We start from the raw sequence: 16,207 nt of genomic DNA on the forward strand, positions 1-16,207 counted from the left end.
ATGCAATATATTATTTACTATCCACTGTATAAATTATTGAAAAAGTACTTAAGTATAAAAGTGTGGCAAATCTTTCAATGACACTAAAAACGTGAAATGCGACATGAATCACCGGAGTCTTTTTTTTTTTTTTAAGAAAGAAATAACATAATTTGGGAAGTGAAAAAAGAAAAAGGAAGAAGGTTACCGAAATGGAAATCTTTCCAGCCCACGAATGTGAAATACATCCTGAGCTCCTACACCGAGGGTAAAGAGAAAGTGTAGAGAGAAATCTCCCTCGATCACAGCTCCCATTTACCAAAGCTCCTCAAAACACCTGCATTCTGACACCACTAAGTGATGCTCCCAGCTAAGTCCCTAGTCCTGATCCTTACAAGGCCATTATGCCCATCCTACTGGTTCAAGCCAGACATCCAAACAACAGCTGTGAGAGTAGGAACTTCTGTTTAAGAGACTTTAAAAATACTGAAATATCAGATGTAGTGCACCTAAGTTCTTGGGTTTTTTTTCTCCAGGCGTTACCAGATCCAGTATTTAAAAAATAAAAGGGGAAACTTTCAAAGAACAAGTGTTATGGGTTTTTTATAATTTAGAACAAATTATAAATTAACCTGTCCATACTTTTGAGACATAATATACAAGAGCAAACAGCTAAGTGTTCTTTTATTACTCAGGTACTACATTTTTTTTCCCAATAAAAATGTCTTTTACAAATTTCTTGCTACTGTATCCCAGCTCAGATCCTGGTACGGCTTTTCAGATGAGGTATTCGACCATCTCTCCATCCGGGAGGTCCTGGCCCACGCTCTGAACAGGGGCTTTTCTTTCCAGAGTGCTGGAGTGGAAGAGCGGCCCATCTACGTGATGAGGAAAAACAAGAGACAGACAACCAAAGCTGTAACTTCAATGAGGTTAGAAAAATGACATTAACATTTTAAAGATAATCTTCTACCATTGGTCAAAAGACAGCTAACAACTCCTTAGTTCTTTTAAAAAAATGCAACTCTTTGTGTGTGTAGCCAGACAAATAAAGATATTTTATCCAGTTCCCTGTGGATATCTCCCATTGATACACAATGGTATTCAAAACTGGAGTGACTGCATTTAAACCAACGTAGTCAGTGTAGACTTTCACTACAAAAACCTGTTCCCCCGTCTCCTCCGATATCCATTAACTAGCATAGCATGGGGCAAGATGCACAGCATACCAGCCAAATACTCTTCCATAAAGAACAACGTAATTGTAATGCGTCTGTAAGTAGAAGAGGCAAGGTTGTGTAATCCGCATTGATTTGGCAGAGTGGGCTGGAAAATGAGCAGCTGCTGCCAGCTCGGAACTCTGTGGGAAGCAAATTCAGCTTCTGCGACAGTCACTGTCAACTGGATCTACCTAAGCCAGCGCTGAAGTTGGGCCCACGACCGGGACAGTACAGCTTTATGCTGGTAGCTCCCTTTCCTTCTTCTCCTTCCCCCTTACCTGAGTCCATTTTGCTTTGAATACCCACTAAAACTCAACGGCTGGTTTCTACAGCTCGTGTTCACCCTGTAAGCTACTCACAATTCACTTAAGAGTAGACACCGACTCAGAGACCACCCTGGCATTCGCATATACCTGCTCCAATTCTTAAACCTTGCTGTACCTCTCTACTCAGTGTGTCCATGTTTATGCTACCACTCTTAAGGGTTTTCTTCCTTCAGAGCATTTGAGACTCCTCAGGACACCGCCAAACCTCTGGAACCCCCCTGTCCTCGCAAAAACTAACGCCAGTTTGCCTGGAAAAAGGGAGGGCAGGGCCTGCCCCACAGAGCAGGACTGATGGCAAGGCAGCGGCAGGGGCTCCAGCGGGAGAGCAGCTGAGCTCTGTTACCTGGTTTGTCCGCAGCGTAGGCCAGGCTGGTGCTGGGGAAGCGTCCTGGTGCGGGGGCTGCCGCGGAAGGCGCAGCTTTGCTCTGCTCGCTCCCCCGGTCAGTCTGGGTGCTGCAGTCTCTGCTGCCTGTTTTGGAGTGGGCTGAAAGCAGCGGTGTGGAAGGAAGGACAGGAGACGGGGTGGAGGGAATGGATTCGGAGCGATATTCTGTTCCCAGCAGAACGCCTTTGTGGAAAAAGGGAAAGAAATTACACAATCCCAGAAAACTAACTGGTAGCAGTCCTGCGCCCCTCTGTAGTACCTGCTCCAGGATGTGGAAAGCGCTCCGTGCTTCAGCAGGCAGCGCTAATTGACCTTCCTATAGCACCTTTTACCACTGCGTGCCGAATACCCAGCGAACAGCACTATCCTCATGTTCCCGCATGCAAAGGCACACAAGCAGGCACCAACACCTTTCTTTCCTGTCTCTAAGCAAGGGCCCACCTATGGCAGGGTAAATCTGCACACTCTGAAATCAGCTGCAGACTCTCAGTTACATGTCAGGGTCTTTTAGTTTCATAGGGAGGGCCTTTGGGCCTAACCTCCCCGCAGAAAAAAAATCATCTGAGATTTGCTTCATCACAAGCTATTTTCTCTCGGCAGTGGCATTGAGCCATTCCAGACAGAAGTCATGTTAGTGCAGGTACAACACTACAGGATAGCAATTAGTATCTCTGCTCCTATTCAAGGAGACTTTACACCTCCAGACAGCTGTAACAACCCAGTGAAAGCAAGTGCTTAGAACTCTGAAAACTAGATCTCAAGTATCCTTAAAGTCAGGTACCAAATTGGGAATAAATGCTCACATATTTTAAAGACAGAGCATGGACATCAGAAGTCACTATTTCGCAAATGATTAAAATAAGCAGTTGTTCCAAATGGGTCCCATCTTGCTTTCAGTCAGCTTTACTGCACGCTAGGCCAGCTGATCTGTTTGTCCAAGACATCATCTGCCTTCTGCTGCTCCTGCCTCCCCTCTAACTCGTATATCTGAATTGCCACTGTTATTTAAAAATTACCTAGGCTGCCTTTCCAGCTCTTGTCTTCCCTCTTCTCCTCCAGGATGGGGGTGCTGCTCAGCGTGGACGAGTGGGACAGCAAGCCCGAGCCAGCGTTCGATATCGACATCAGCGACTTGGCGGGTCTCATCGAGGAGAGCTGGTCTGTCTTACCCGGCTCCTTGCGGGAGCGCTGCTGCAGGACTTTGATCATGGCATCCTTCTCAATGATCTGAGCGTGCAGAGTCTTGATCCTTTTTGAAAAGTGCAAAGAAAAACAATGTACCTGTACTCTGGGCTCCTTGGGCTGAGATTCTCAGTGCCCCCACGGCTGTGACTACAACTCCCTTGGGCACTTGGGGAGGCACAGACAGGATGCCATGGAGCTTACTGCCCTGAACACTGGGTGCTTACCAGCCTGCCAGAGCAGATCACGCATGAGATTTTCTGCACACATGCATGAGAGAGCGGCACTGAGATACCCACACACCCTTGGTTGTTGGAAGCTACTCCAAACAGCCACGGAAGGGGCTTTGAGACAAAGCTGAGAGTTACATGCAGGACATGAGACCAACAAAAAGATGAGTATTAACACACTTTGGGGAGTCTGTACTGGACCTAACCCCAGGGAAAACACTTCTGTGGGACTGCCAAGAGGTGGCTGGAGCCCGGGGTCTGATGAAGATGCCCTGAAGAGAGAAGTGGAACAAGCTAGATGCAAAAAATCTAAGACGACTTTTCTGCATTAGCCCACGGTACCAAGACAGGTTTTGAGTGTTATGTAGATATTGCCTTGGCTAAATGAGCATCTGGCATCTCATATCATTGCTACCAGTGAAAACACAAGAATTTCTGGTTCTCAGGTGTCTACCCAAACAATTTATTTAAAATCCCTGTCCTAAAGAAGCCAGATAGGACCAAATTGCATCCTACCTTCCCTCCATGTCGAGACACCTCCTGTTGGCAAGCAGGATCTCTTCCTCCTCCTTCTGAATGCGAGCTTCCAGCGAGGTGTCGTAGCTGGGGTTGGGCGAGTGGCTGATCACCGTCGTGTCCCTGGGAATGAGCAGCAGAGCAGATGAGGGACCAGCTAAGTTTGCTGCTTTCCCCCCAGCAGCACGAAATTATTGCTCAAAAGTAACAAACAAGAAAATCCACTTTTTAGAGATTTAGCTTGCTCAGTGTCTTCCAAAAATCCAACTTCTAGTCTTAAAGAAAGAAGGTTTAAAAAAATACGCAAGTCATTATAACAATAGTCAATCTGCTGTCCATCTCGGGCCAGTCTATAATCTGACTGATTCACTGTACTACGATAAGCTGATCAACGAGGCAAATCAAAGGACACAGGGAGGGAGAAGGATGGTATAGAGCACTTGGCACTTTTCTTCAACTGAAACAGCACAAACTTCGCTTTGGATATAAAGCTTTTCCCCTTCCCCTTCCAACAGTATCATACAGTGAATCTGAGTATTGAAGGGAACTGGGCATGGAAGTTTCTTAAGCAATCCTAAGCAGCTTGGTCCAAAACACCTGGAGTGGGCTCGAAACAGTTTTAGCCTGATTCCATATACTGCCTGATACTAAGAATGTGATAGTTGTTCAGTCCACTAATCAAAACATAACCAATATTTCATTCTACTTGTTGCTGTTCAGTCAGAACAAACTCACTGTGCTACACTCTGCATCAACATTAAGAGCATTTTACTGACATAGCTATGCATTAACATAATTCGAAAACAAACACACAAAAACTGTGGAGTTACCAATTCATTGCAATCAGAAATCTGTTCTCTCAGGGCCAGCAGGTCTAAGAACTGTCTGGAAAATGCACCTTTAACTCTGCAGAAGTTGGGATCAGGAACAGCAAAGCACCAATGCGAAGGGCATAAGAAGGTCATTCATCAAAGAAACCCAAGCTGACGCAGTTCCTGTCTGCGCTGTAAACCATCTTTCCTGCAACCTCAGCTCCCTAAGGGACGCTACGTTCCACTAGCAAAGAAGAGGGCAAGAAATGCGTGCGCAGTATAGATGAGGTTGCCGCTGAAATTAGTGAAATCCCTCACAACCTGTATTTTTGAAGGAGGTGCCAACTGCGTATAACTTGTGGAACTATTGACACTAATGGAATACTCTGTTTTAGGGGAGAAGCAGCTAGAAGGAAATGGAAAAACAAAGGTTGGCTCTTTTCTGACTGGAAGGCACTCTTGTTCATTTAACAAAACCTGAACAAGCCGAACAAGTCCACTCTCATTCCATGATAAACAATAGGCCAGACCCCTACTTATCAGCGCACGCTGAAAATATACTGTGGCCTCTATGGACAAGTAGTAGCAAGAGTCTTTAAAGAGTCCCTGGGGAGGCGGAAAACAGTGCACAAGCAGCATCAATCCCCGAAAATAACAGCCTGCTTCTGGAGCAAGATAAGATAAGTCTTTAAACACTAACACAGCAGATCTGCAATTTTACCCTGTGATTCTAGCATGAACTTACGAGCTAGGAAGCCAGCTGTGATAACATCCCTATTTAATCTGGTTCATGAAACAATCTAAAATAAAACCTGCCACCAAGAATCAGAAACTAGCGAGCAATGAAATGATATGTAAGCAATACGTTAAGCTGAAGAGCTGCATTCCAACAACAGCTCTTGTTTACCAACTCGCTGAAGCACTTGGTCCTATTTACAGCCACAATAAGTGTTTCTGTATCGTTGTGTTGGAATGCGAGCTTGTTACCGAATTTCAGCCACTCTCCCCATGAGCAGTGCACACCATACACAGCAGAAGGTCTGGAGCAGAATCTCCTAGTAGATGTTTCTGGTTAGTAGCCACGTTGAGGACAATACCACAAAGTAATTTGCAAAAACATTGTGGAGAACAAGTAAACCATTCAGGGTGAATGATGTGAATCACCAAGCTCACCCCATCTCACATGACTTCAGTGAGGACTGATTCCTGTTTAAAAAACATGTTAAAAACCCCTCCTCAGACACCTATTCTTGAATCAACGGCTTCTAGGAACGGCTCAGGACCATTCTAGTCTTGAATATGGCTCCTGCGTGTGCAGGAATCTTCTCCTGGAAAAAAGCTTCTAATTGCTGGCAATTGCACAGCTCCCAGGAAAAGCAGCCAAGCTCCACTTGCGTCCAGAAGTCTGAGAAGCCATTCAGACCGCAAGACAAGGTACCACGGGAGGGTGGCACGACAGCATTCCCTGCGGGGAAACACGACATTCAGCTGGAAAAAGAAAAGAATCTCTGTACTATGAAAAGTGTCATTTACCTCTGAGCAGCCACAGTTGCTGCTGCATCCAGAGCAAACTGCCTCATCACACTCTCCTCCAGGTACTTCTGTTCCCACTTGGTCATGTCAGCTTCCAGAGCAAGAATCCTTTCTTCCTTCTCCCGCAGGAGTTCCATAAGCGCCGTGGCATTGTACTCCGAGACATTGGCAGCCTGAGATGTCCCCTGGCGCTGGTTTCCAAAAGCAGGAAAAGAAGAAGAAAAAAAGCCCAGTTTTGTATGGAAGTCTCATCGGGGCTGGCAGGACATTTCACTTAGAAATTAAAAAAAAGAAAATACATTGGGCAGACAAGCTATTTGATGTTCAGTTCAGAACTCTTAACCATGACAAGAAAGCTATTTTTTTGTCTTGACTCAGGCCCAATGTCAAAAACTGTGGAGTTCAGAGTACCTAATCCTCCAAAGGGAACACAGAGAAACTCATCATTATTGTCACTCCTACTAAAGCCAACACAAAAATACAAGTAAGATTTAAGTATCCATTCCCATACGGAGGCAGAAGTTGGGGGATAAACATAACCTGAAACTAAATGTGATTTAGAACACAGGCCTGCATCCTATTTCCAGTAACATGTACAAACCTGACAGTTCACCTATGTTTGACATAGGTCGAAATAAATCTAAAACTTCACATCCAGTTCAGAACACCATGCACAACCTACTTCTCATTCATTCTTTTCACTGAAAAAGACTCATGTTACAAACATAAGAATATACTCTATGTGAAACTCCCATCTGTTTCCATCAACTGCATTTATAGGATTGGTTTTGCTGGTTTGGTTTGGCTTTTAAAATGCCCAAGTTTCTTTAAGGGTCTCTTTTCAGGCCAGTTGTTAATTAATTTTATATAAAATCTCAAACTGTGAACAATATTTTAAAAAATAATTTAGAAGTAAATAGAACCAGGTTCCTTAAAGATAGAACACCATCTGTCTACATGGCTATGTCTGCATCTTGCCAAGTGATGGATCCCCTCTTGCTCTCTCATCTGAACAGTTTGGTTGGAATGGAAGAATTACATCAAGTATAAACAATACAATGGCGAGCAAATCCATGATTCTAGAAAACATTAGTAATTTTACAAGGTGGAAAAAAAACCCCTACCCTTCTTTTCATGCGTGGGGTGGGGTACAGTGTACAATCCTATAAGAAACCTAGTGTGGCCCAGGGAACGGGTAGGTACCTGCTGCATGCGGAGAGATTCCAGCTCCCTCTCCAGCCGGGTCCGCAGCCGGTGCTCCAGCTGCTCCCGTTTCTCACACGCTGCCTGCAGCTGCACCAGGGCCTGCTGCATCTTCTCCACCTTCTCAACGTAGACCTGCTTCTTCTTGAGCTGAAACAAAAGAAGGAAATGCAAAATTAGTTAAATAATGAGAACGAGTGAACCTCTGGCTTTGTGCACATTGCAGAGCACAGAATCGCCAGCCGTGTCCAGGCGACTGCTGTCAGCGAGCCTCAGGTCCTGCTCGGGACTCAACACTCGGGATGTTACAGGTTTTTCCCATCTCTGTTAGGTATATTTGTTCTTTTTGTACTCACTGACCCCATAGTAACAACGGGGAAACTGAGATAATTATCTGTTGCAAATGACTGAGAGCAGCAATGGGCTAGAAGGGGCATCTGGGTTCATAATAGAGAGTGTTTCAGTGACTTGACACGTTTCCAAGGTAACTGTAGCAAAAGCGGAGTTTAGAGCTGGTCCACAAGGATGGAATGCTTTTCAGTGCAATATTGAAAATTCCTGGCAAGGTTTTTATGAGATTAAACAGAAACTGAATCAAAACTTGCAGGATCCTATTCCAGTCCCATAACAACAAAACAACAGCGTGGACACGGCCTGTGCTCTCAGGTTGATTGTGCAGTCAGGTTGATTTGAGCACTCGGGACGTTCCTCGCGGTCGTCTGGGCCCAGTGTGACCCCAGAGGTCTTGCTCCATCCCCTGCCCCGACCCTTCCGCCATCCTCCATCGCTCACCTGCAAACCGAGCTGCCATCCTGCCTCACAACGAAAATGCTGAGACCTCCAACAACCGTCCTAGCAAGGTTAATCCACAGTTCAGGCAGAAAACCAAACTAAAATATGAATTAAAACCAATAACACCTCCAGGGCTCAACTCTATTCTAATCTATAGAATACCGCACACCTATGGACATAATTTTCTGTTAAGGAAAACGCTAACAATCACAATACACTGGCCTTCTGCGGCAAAGCTGGGGCATTGATTTCTAGCTGATTGTCAGGAACCCTGAAATACAAACAGCACAGGAAGAAGGAAACTTTTCCTAACAGCCAGAGCCAAAGTCTAGAGAAGCACCACAATGCAAAACACAGACTCCCTTATGCGAGTTCAAAGAGCTACTCTCCAGCTTCACAGAAGAAAAGTCCACTGAGGGATATTAAAGACAAAAGACAGCACTTTTGTCTCAGGAAGTCCTTCTTGGAAGCGGAAAGTATTCTGGCAGAGTATGGCCATTTGTTGGCCCCATTCTGATAGCGTTCCCTAGGAACCTGCTGTAGGTTTGGGCAGGGACAGGACATCGGGCTTGCTGGGCTTTGATCTGAGCAACACGAGCCGTTCCCACATCGCACCTTCCTTCCAAAAGGGCCTTATCATGTGTTTCTTCGAAATTCTCCCCTTTCGCACTCCTGTTCCTTGAGGCAATCCAGAGACTGCAATGGGAACCGCAAAGAGAAAAATATCCCCACACACTATTAATCCCAGATACGGTATCTTTTTCTTCTCTTTGTAAAGTCAGCAGGCACCTAATCTCACAGCTTGAATGTTGCTGCCCTAGAGGTATTTACTTTTATTTTATAATAAAAGTTACAATAAATAGTGAGTAACCCAGCCAAAGGCCTTCCCACCGGCACATGCATGGTAGACGGGTATTTTTATTCTTTGATTGCTCAAAATTTCAAGCTTGTTTGCAATGGGAGGGACAAGAACATTTTAAAACAACTTAATATTCCACTAGGTTATACTTAATAGATCTTTTTATCCCAGATCGTAGTGCTTAATAATACTTATTTAAGCTTTCTCAGATGCTAATAAAGTGTTTATTAATGCACTAGTTTTACACTTAGATTAACAGCAGCTCATAGTAGTTCTGTAACGAGCCAAAAATGATCAACTATGAGTCAGTAGCAGCACCTAGAAATGGAGAGCACCCAGCACCTTAGTTTTGCACATGAGATTACTGACCTGGACAAGAGTAAGGAACAACCTAATAAATTCGCTCACAGTGAAATAGGCATTGGATTGAATAATAATCTCTTGAAAATCTGCTCTCCTCCTCCACTCTTCTCTATAAAAAGGAAGGAAGGACAGACATTTTGTCTCTTATTACCTACCACGAAGCATGCAAATTTCTGAAAGGCTTTCCAACACACAGGGAAAGCTCTCTTTGCAAAACGCAGCCACTCACAGCATTTTTCTAGTTTCATAATTAGCAAACTTGCATACGCGTATGTGCGGACGAACTTTTTGGCCCGCATTCAAAGAATACCAAGAGCCCAGCCAAAAAAGTAATGAGGACACAGAAATTTCGCTGCAACATTCCCTTTGAAAGCGCTCCCGTCAGCTGAACCTGCAGGTGAGATGTTGCAACACACGCCGTTGCCCAACTCGCCAGCGCTGCCCGCACACGCACGGGCCCCACGCCACCCGCACGCCGCCTCCGCTGGCTTTCCACAACCAGCACTTTTTGTCCCCTTCACAAAAGGGGAAAGGGGAGGGAGTTTCAACCTGCTGGAAGACAGGAGGGCTCTGCAGGGGGATCTGGATAGACTGGAAAAATGGGCTGATTCCAATGGGATGAAGTTCAATAAGGCCAAGTGCCGGGTGCTGCACTTTGGCCACAACAACCCCCTGCAGCTCCAGGCTGGGCACAGAGTGGCTGGAGAGCAATCAGGCAGAAAGGGACCTGGGGGGACTAATGGACAGGAAGCTCAACATGAGCCATCAGTGTGCCCAGGTGGCCAAGAAGGCCAATGGGATCCTGTCCTGTATCAAAAATAGTGTGGTCAGCAGGCCAAGGGCAGTGACCCTTCCCCTGTGCTCTGCATTGGGGAGGCCACACTTGGAGTATTGTGTTCAGTTCTGGGCCCCTCAGCTCAGGAAAGAGATTGAAGTGCTGGAGCGGGTCCAGAGAAGAGCAATAAGACTGGGGAAGGGACTTGAGCACAAGCCCTATGGGGAGAGGCTGAGGGAGCTGGGCTTGTTTAGTCTGGAGAAGAGGAGGCTCAGAGGTGAGCTCAGCACTCCCTAGAACTACCTGAAGGGCAGTTCTAGCCAGGTGGGGATTGGGCTCTTCTCCCAGGCATCAGCAATAGGACAAGGGGCCATGGGCTTCAACTCTGCCAGGGGAAATTTAGGCTGGAGATTAGAAAGCAATTCTTTACCGAGAGAGCGGTCAGGCATTGGAATGGCTGCCCAGGGAGGTGCTGGACTCACCGTCCCTGGAGGTTTTTAAACTGAGACTGGACATGGCACTTAGTGCCATGATCTAGTAAACAGACTAGAGTTGGACCAAGGGTTGGACTGGATGATCTCTGAGGGCTTTTCCAACCCAGTCGATTCTGTGATTCTGTGAAAATTACGCTTCACCTGCCAGCATCAGGAAGAATTAGAAACGCTAGAAAATTTGGGGTTTGCGTGTGTATTTTTTTTTTTAGTGGCTTAAAACCAGAATTAATTCAGGAATCCCTCAGATCACATTCGGGTTTTTTGGAACACAGATGTTCAGGAAGCTTTAAAGGCACGTCTGTGCTCCAGACAACTCAGCCTTCCCCATGTGTCTTTTGACACAATTATCATTTATATAGAAGGCTGTTTCATTTCACGCACTCCCTGCACTCAGTCAACCCAGCGCGTATTGTGACAGTGCCATTAATTTCCAGTATTTGGGAGGAACAACTTACCTTTCTGCGAACCAGGATTCTCTACTTCTTTTCTAAATCTGACTCGATCTGTCCTCTGAATGTGAAGAGGACCAGGAATAATTCCTCCAAGCACAGAGGGATTTCATTACCATAGATCGAGAGTACGATCGTGTTTTCCTAAGCCAGGAATTGGAAGCAGTTTCCTGAGTATTGCCAGGGTGCTGCGGACATGAGTGAGATGGGAGGAAAAGAAAAGGCAGCGTGCTGAGGCTTGTTCTTGGTCATTTGCCATGGATTCCCCACTCTCTCCCAGCAAAGAACAAAAACTGGCTGCTCAGTGCCAAAGGCCACAGCAACATCTACCATGGGGGAGACGGCATCAAAGGACACTGCAATTCTCTGCAACAGGCCTTGCCCTGAACACGTGCTCTAGATAGGAGCTCATTCCTGACGCTTCACAAGGATGTGGTCACACCTTTCGGTATATCATTTTAAATCCGTTTGACAAGATAGTGATTTTCCTTTTGATGGTACTGCATTTAACTAAGAAGCAAGCGCATGCTCATATAATGTATTGTAACTCTTTTGCCTTGGAGGGTGCCCTGAAAATGCAGAGCATTTTACTCATCATAATAGCTTTATTATAACACCACTCGAAGGCGGTGAGATCCCAAATAACCTCAGCGCGGTGCTTCGGCGTGGCCGTGTCCCTCCTTGGCATTCCCTACGGGACATGGCACAACTTCAATCACCTGCGTATCTTCTCCAGGTCAATCCCTGACTGCTTTGGGAAACGTCCTACGCAGTATCAGAGGTCGGGCTTCGATTCTCACAACCAGATTTTCTAATTAAACCATTTTAAACAAGAGCAGTCACTCTCCACTCCACATCCACTGTGACGCTTACAGAAATTCTGAAACAGGGCTGAGGACAAGAAAAATAAAGATGGCAACGACTGGCTTGGGACTCTGCAGAAATCTAGCACACAAAAGTGCTAATTCATGCAGGGAACACCCCCGAAAAATTTCCTGGCCTCCCAATCAAGTATTTCTGTCTTCATTTTATTTCCTCTATCCCTTGTCAAAGCTGCTTTCTGCAGTTGAGAGCCAGCTGGGAGGAGGAGGATGCACTTGGGATTCATCGCTCACAAGGGTCTGGCTAACATGAAGAGCAATTGTTTCCAAGTTATTCAGAAAGATTTACTGCCTGAAAATGCCTGCACGCCGAGATCCCTCAAGTGCAGGGCTTCCAGCAATGGAAAATGAATCCACCACTTCAAACATATAGGAATGAAATTATTGAATAAATTCACTAAAGCTAGAAAACGGAGACTAGTCCTCAGAACCCTTTCACGGAAGACAAGACATTCTAAGACAACACAATGCCTGGGAGCAGGCAACCTGCAGGGCTCTCTGCTGCAGAGCACGTTTGCACGGTCTCAACTCAATGTCCAAGGACAACAGGTTCCTGTCAGAAGTAGGGACACTTGATTAAAACTAAACTGCCCAGCAGAAAAGGGATTAACACTCTTAAAGCCAAACAAATCCTGCTCCTTCATTTGATTTGGGCTTCTGCCCTGCTTTTGTTAAAAACAAGTTTCTCTTTCAGTGAATTTGCCTGCCAGCTAAAGCTTCATATTAACTGCATTTTTCTGGAGAAGCAGACACATGTTTTGGTAAACCTAGCAATGGAATGCAAACTTATTGATAAGCACGGATGGACATCTCGGGAGAGGGACAACGAGAAACAAGTGACCGAGAAACTGACCAACTGTGTATAACATTCCATTCACGTGAATACTTCATATAAAATGGGAGATCACGAGGATCTCGTCCCTTTTCCCTATGGCCGACATTAGGAGAGGACCTTGCTAGTCGTCCCTGCAACTGAGGCCAGTGACAGACTGAATCCAGCTCCGGTTGGCTGCAGAGTCCAGTCCAGGACTTTGGGTGCCGGCTCTGCAGTTGCTGAGACTTTCAAGATTGGTTTTGTATATTTTGTATTATTTTCCTCTATTCTTATTAACAGCATTAGTAAAACATCTTTAATTTTTCCAGCTCTCTTCTCTCTGTCCTTCTTTCCCTCCCGATCGCCTGTGCTGAGTGGGAAGGGGGGAGAGGGAGGGAAAAAAGGGGGAAGTGGAGGGGAGAGGAGGTGAACAATACACCTGCCAGGGTTTGACTGCCACCCCGCAATCTAACCCTTGACAGCTTCTCAGCAAAGTCCTTGACAAACCATGCAATCTCATCCCGAGATGGCAGAAGAAAGGCTCCGGAGGGGGCACGGGGGGCACACACGCAGCACAGCAAGCGGGAACACACGCGAACGAGGCATCTTCACCGCCAGCTCACCAGATGCAAGGGAGGGAGAAGCTGCCTCTGCAGGACAAACGCAGTCCTGGCCACAGCAGGTGAGGAGGAAGGAAGGATCTTCTTTTGTAAAGAGATTCATCGCTTCCAGATGCGTTACTCAGCAAAGAGCTTTTCTGGGGAAGAAGACAAAACTTCCTGCCCAGCCAGCGGTGATTCAGAAACACCCGCAGGCATTTTGACAAACCAGCCATTCCCCTCTTCGTCTTGGACAGCTCCTGTTTCAGCAAACTGGGAACGCTCGTCAGCATCTGCTTCTCTCACACCCACTATTTCTGATGTCTTCAAAGTCCTTTGTTTAATATATTCAGGGTGTTTTCATTACATTTGGGGTTTATCCTAAAGCTGAATTCCTTCAGATGCAGCTGAAAATGTGTTTCCCCACAAGAATCTGCCTGCTATGGCAGAAATGTAGTAAAAAATAAAAGGGAGCGAGCACGTTTAAATCACCTCTCCCTCTTGCAGTTGGAATATATTCCTCTAGGATGCCTTTGAACCCTTGGTTTGTTTGAATTCAGGCCCAACAAGGCGCCACTGCCCTCAGCAAGAACTCATGCTGAAGCAATTTGGTAACTCTATCCTCTTGCTGGGGAACCGTGTTTGTTGCATGGGAATGTCATAACGTTGTTTCTCTGTTTATGTTAAAATAAGTTATAATTCTCAAAGCCACCTCTGGAAAATGGCTAACAGGCGGAATACGATAGGCAGCCACACAGCAATAAAAAGCCCGTTCTCTGTTGTTCCAAGAACGCCGGTCATGAAAGACACACACACAGTAGTTACAGCGAGGGAGTTTCCTCTCCTCCCCACCCTACGCATCCAGGAATGATAAGGCATCCAAAAAGCATCCTCTCTAAAAGCAACTCTGTCCTCAAAGGAGTAGTTATATGGCTCTGACAGTCTAAGCATTTAAGTGAGAGAAAGCTGTGGGGACCAGGAATTATGTTTTAGAGCCAGAGAAGTGAGCGGAATAAAACGGACAAGCCTTCACGCACACAAACTCTCCTTTGGGTCACTTCCCTACATGCCAGAGCTCTGTTCTGAAAGTATCTCAGATAGAGCATATAAAGTACAATAGATGTCATTTGGAAATGAAGGTTTCTACGTTTTCTCACAGCCAGAACCCTCAGTGTTATTGGAAACAGTGTGCCATTTCTCTCCACAATAGCTGAGTGAGAAATTAATACGTCGTCTTAGCTCTGGCATCTGGTTTATGTTGAATTTTGATGGCTGAAAGCTCTTATAGCTCCTAAATGCAAGCCACTTTTCTAAAAGATATTTCATTCAAACTTCTTCTCTTCCCCCAGCCCCCAATTTGCATCCATATAGAGGATGTCTGGCTACTCTTTGCCCTCCTCATGTACACACCTTGCAATGGAAAGAGGAGATATTTATGCCTTCGGAGTGGTATTCACTGTTTTTCCCAGCTGCCTCCTTAAGGCACTCATTAAAACAGTGGCTTGTATACTGGTGGAGCAAAGGAGCACAAGTTACATGCTATATAAAAACCCTACAAACATTTTTTAAGTTGAAGTGTGGTCTTCCATGGTATGAATTAACCCAGTAAGCAGAAATGACCAAGTTCAACGAAAGTTCTGGATTTGTTTTTTTCTTTAAAAGTGCAAGAGCAGTAGTAATTGTACCCTCTACACCCAGCAGTTGTGGTTAGATGAAGTATTTGGCGTGAAACTCAATATCCCAAACAAGCCTTTACCCAGAGCCTCAGCCTGCTCAGGATGCTCCTTTCTATAAACTCTGCAGTTCTGCCCTTGGCCCAGAGCAAAGCGAAGTGTGACCATCTGTTCTGTTTGCTAAAGGCTCTCGAGGTGTGCGCTGGGCTGGCAGATGGTGGTGGCAACGCGGCTGTTTTAAACGCTCACACATACGGGCCATGTGTGACCAGCCACCAGCTGCCCACCCGCTGCAGCCATCAGTGCTCGCATCAAAACCGAGGCCATCACGGCAATCCCCGCTCCAAAAGGAGAATCTGTCATTGCTTTACCCAAAAACATTATCGCTAACAATTTCTGACTGTGATATACGTTTTTAAGCCAACATGTATTTCGCCTCGAATAGATTTAATTTATCTCAAATTTATTGTTTATTGCACGTAATGAAAATAATCTGAGGTTTAAAAACCAGGATAATACTTTGCTAGAAACAATTTTAATAAGCTACTGACATATGTATAACCGTGGAACGTCAGCTAAAGGGAAGAAAGAAAATGAAGTAGTGAAAATACAGGTTAATTACTGGGTATCTTTATGTATAGTAGAGATGTAGTAAAGTTTAAATATTCCATATAAAACACACACATACTTAGCAAGCCTGTTTGTAGACATATTTGTTTGAAATACCCATGGTCACTCACTCTTTTTAGCACTTTGCAGCAACAAACTCCACACTACCTAAAACTTTTATTGCAGCTTGTTCTAAATTTGAAGAGTCATTTCACCCCTGCGAACGTCTACTTTTGCTTCTGTTCCTTTCTCCATCACATTCAGCGTCCCTTCATCTCTTCCTTTCCTCTAACTTGCATGATATAGTGCAATGTACATAAAAGTTCTCGAAGCTCCATAGGAATAGACAAGTGTCTACATTTTACAGATGAGTGGTTTTGCCCTAACTAGCAATTCAGGCAAAGGATTTTAAAAAGAATCTGGAAGTTCCCATTCAAACGCAATATTTAAATTCAGCTATAGTGATATATGGCTTATGGGTCTCATTAGAACGGAAATGTTATTTTTATAAAG

At 45.2% G+C, this 16,207-nt stretch overlaps 1 protein-coding gene across 1 annotated transcript in view; it reads right to left on the reverse strand.

Annotated features, from left to right (window-relative positions):
* Positions 1 to 677: 677 nt before the first annotated feature.
* AMOT (angiomotin) overlaps positions 678 to 16,207 on the reverse strand; it is a gene marked incomplete at its 5' end in the record, with an annotated part of 31,755 nt that continues 16,225 nt past the window's right edge. The window contains 6 exons of the mRNA XM_080352619.1: positions 678 to 857; positions 1,869 to 2,093; positions 2,927 to 3,159; positions 3,839 to 3,961; positions 6,184 to 6,374; positions 7,387 to 7,536. Of these exons, the coding sequence (XP_080208745.1) occupies positions 757 to 857; positions 1,869 to 2,093; positions 2,927 to 3,159; positions 3,839 to 3,961; positions 6,184 to 6,374; positions 7,387 to 7,536 (1,023 nt within the window). The 3' untranslated portion in view covers positions 678 to 756. The remainder of the gene's footprint in view (positions 858 to 1,868; positions 2,094 to 2,926; positions 3,160 to 3,838; positions 3,962 to 6,183; positions 6,375 to 7,386; positions 7,537 to 16,207) is intronic.

The sequence above is a fragment of the Nesoenas mayeri genome, assembly GCF_963082525.1.
Source record: "Nesoenas mayeri genome assembly, chromosome: 13".
Lineage (NCBI taxonomy): Eukaryota > Metazoa > Chordata > Aves > Columbiformes > Columbidae > Nesoenas > Nesoenas mayeri.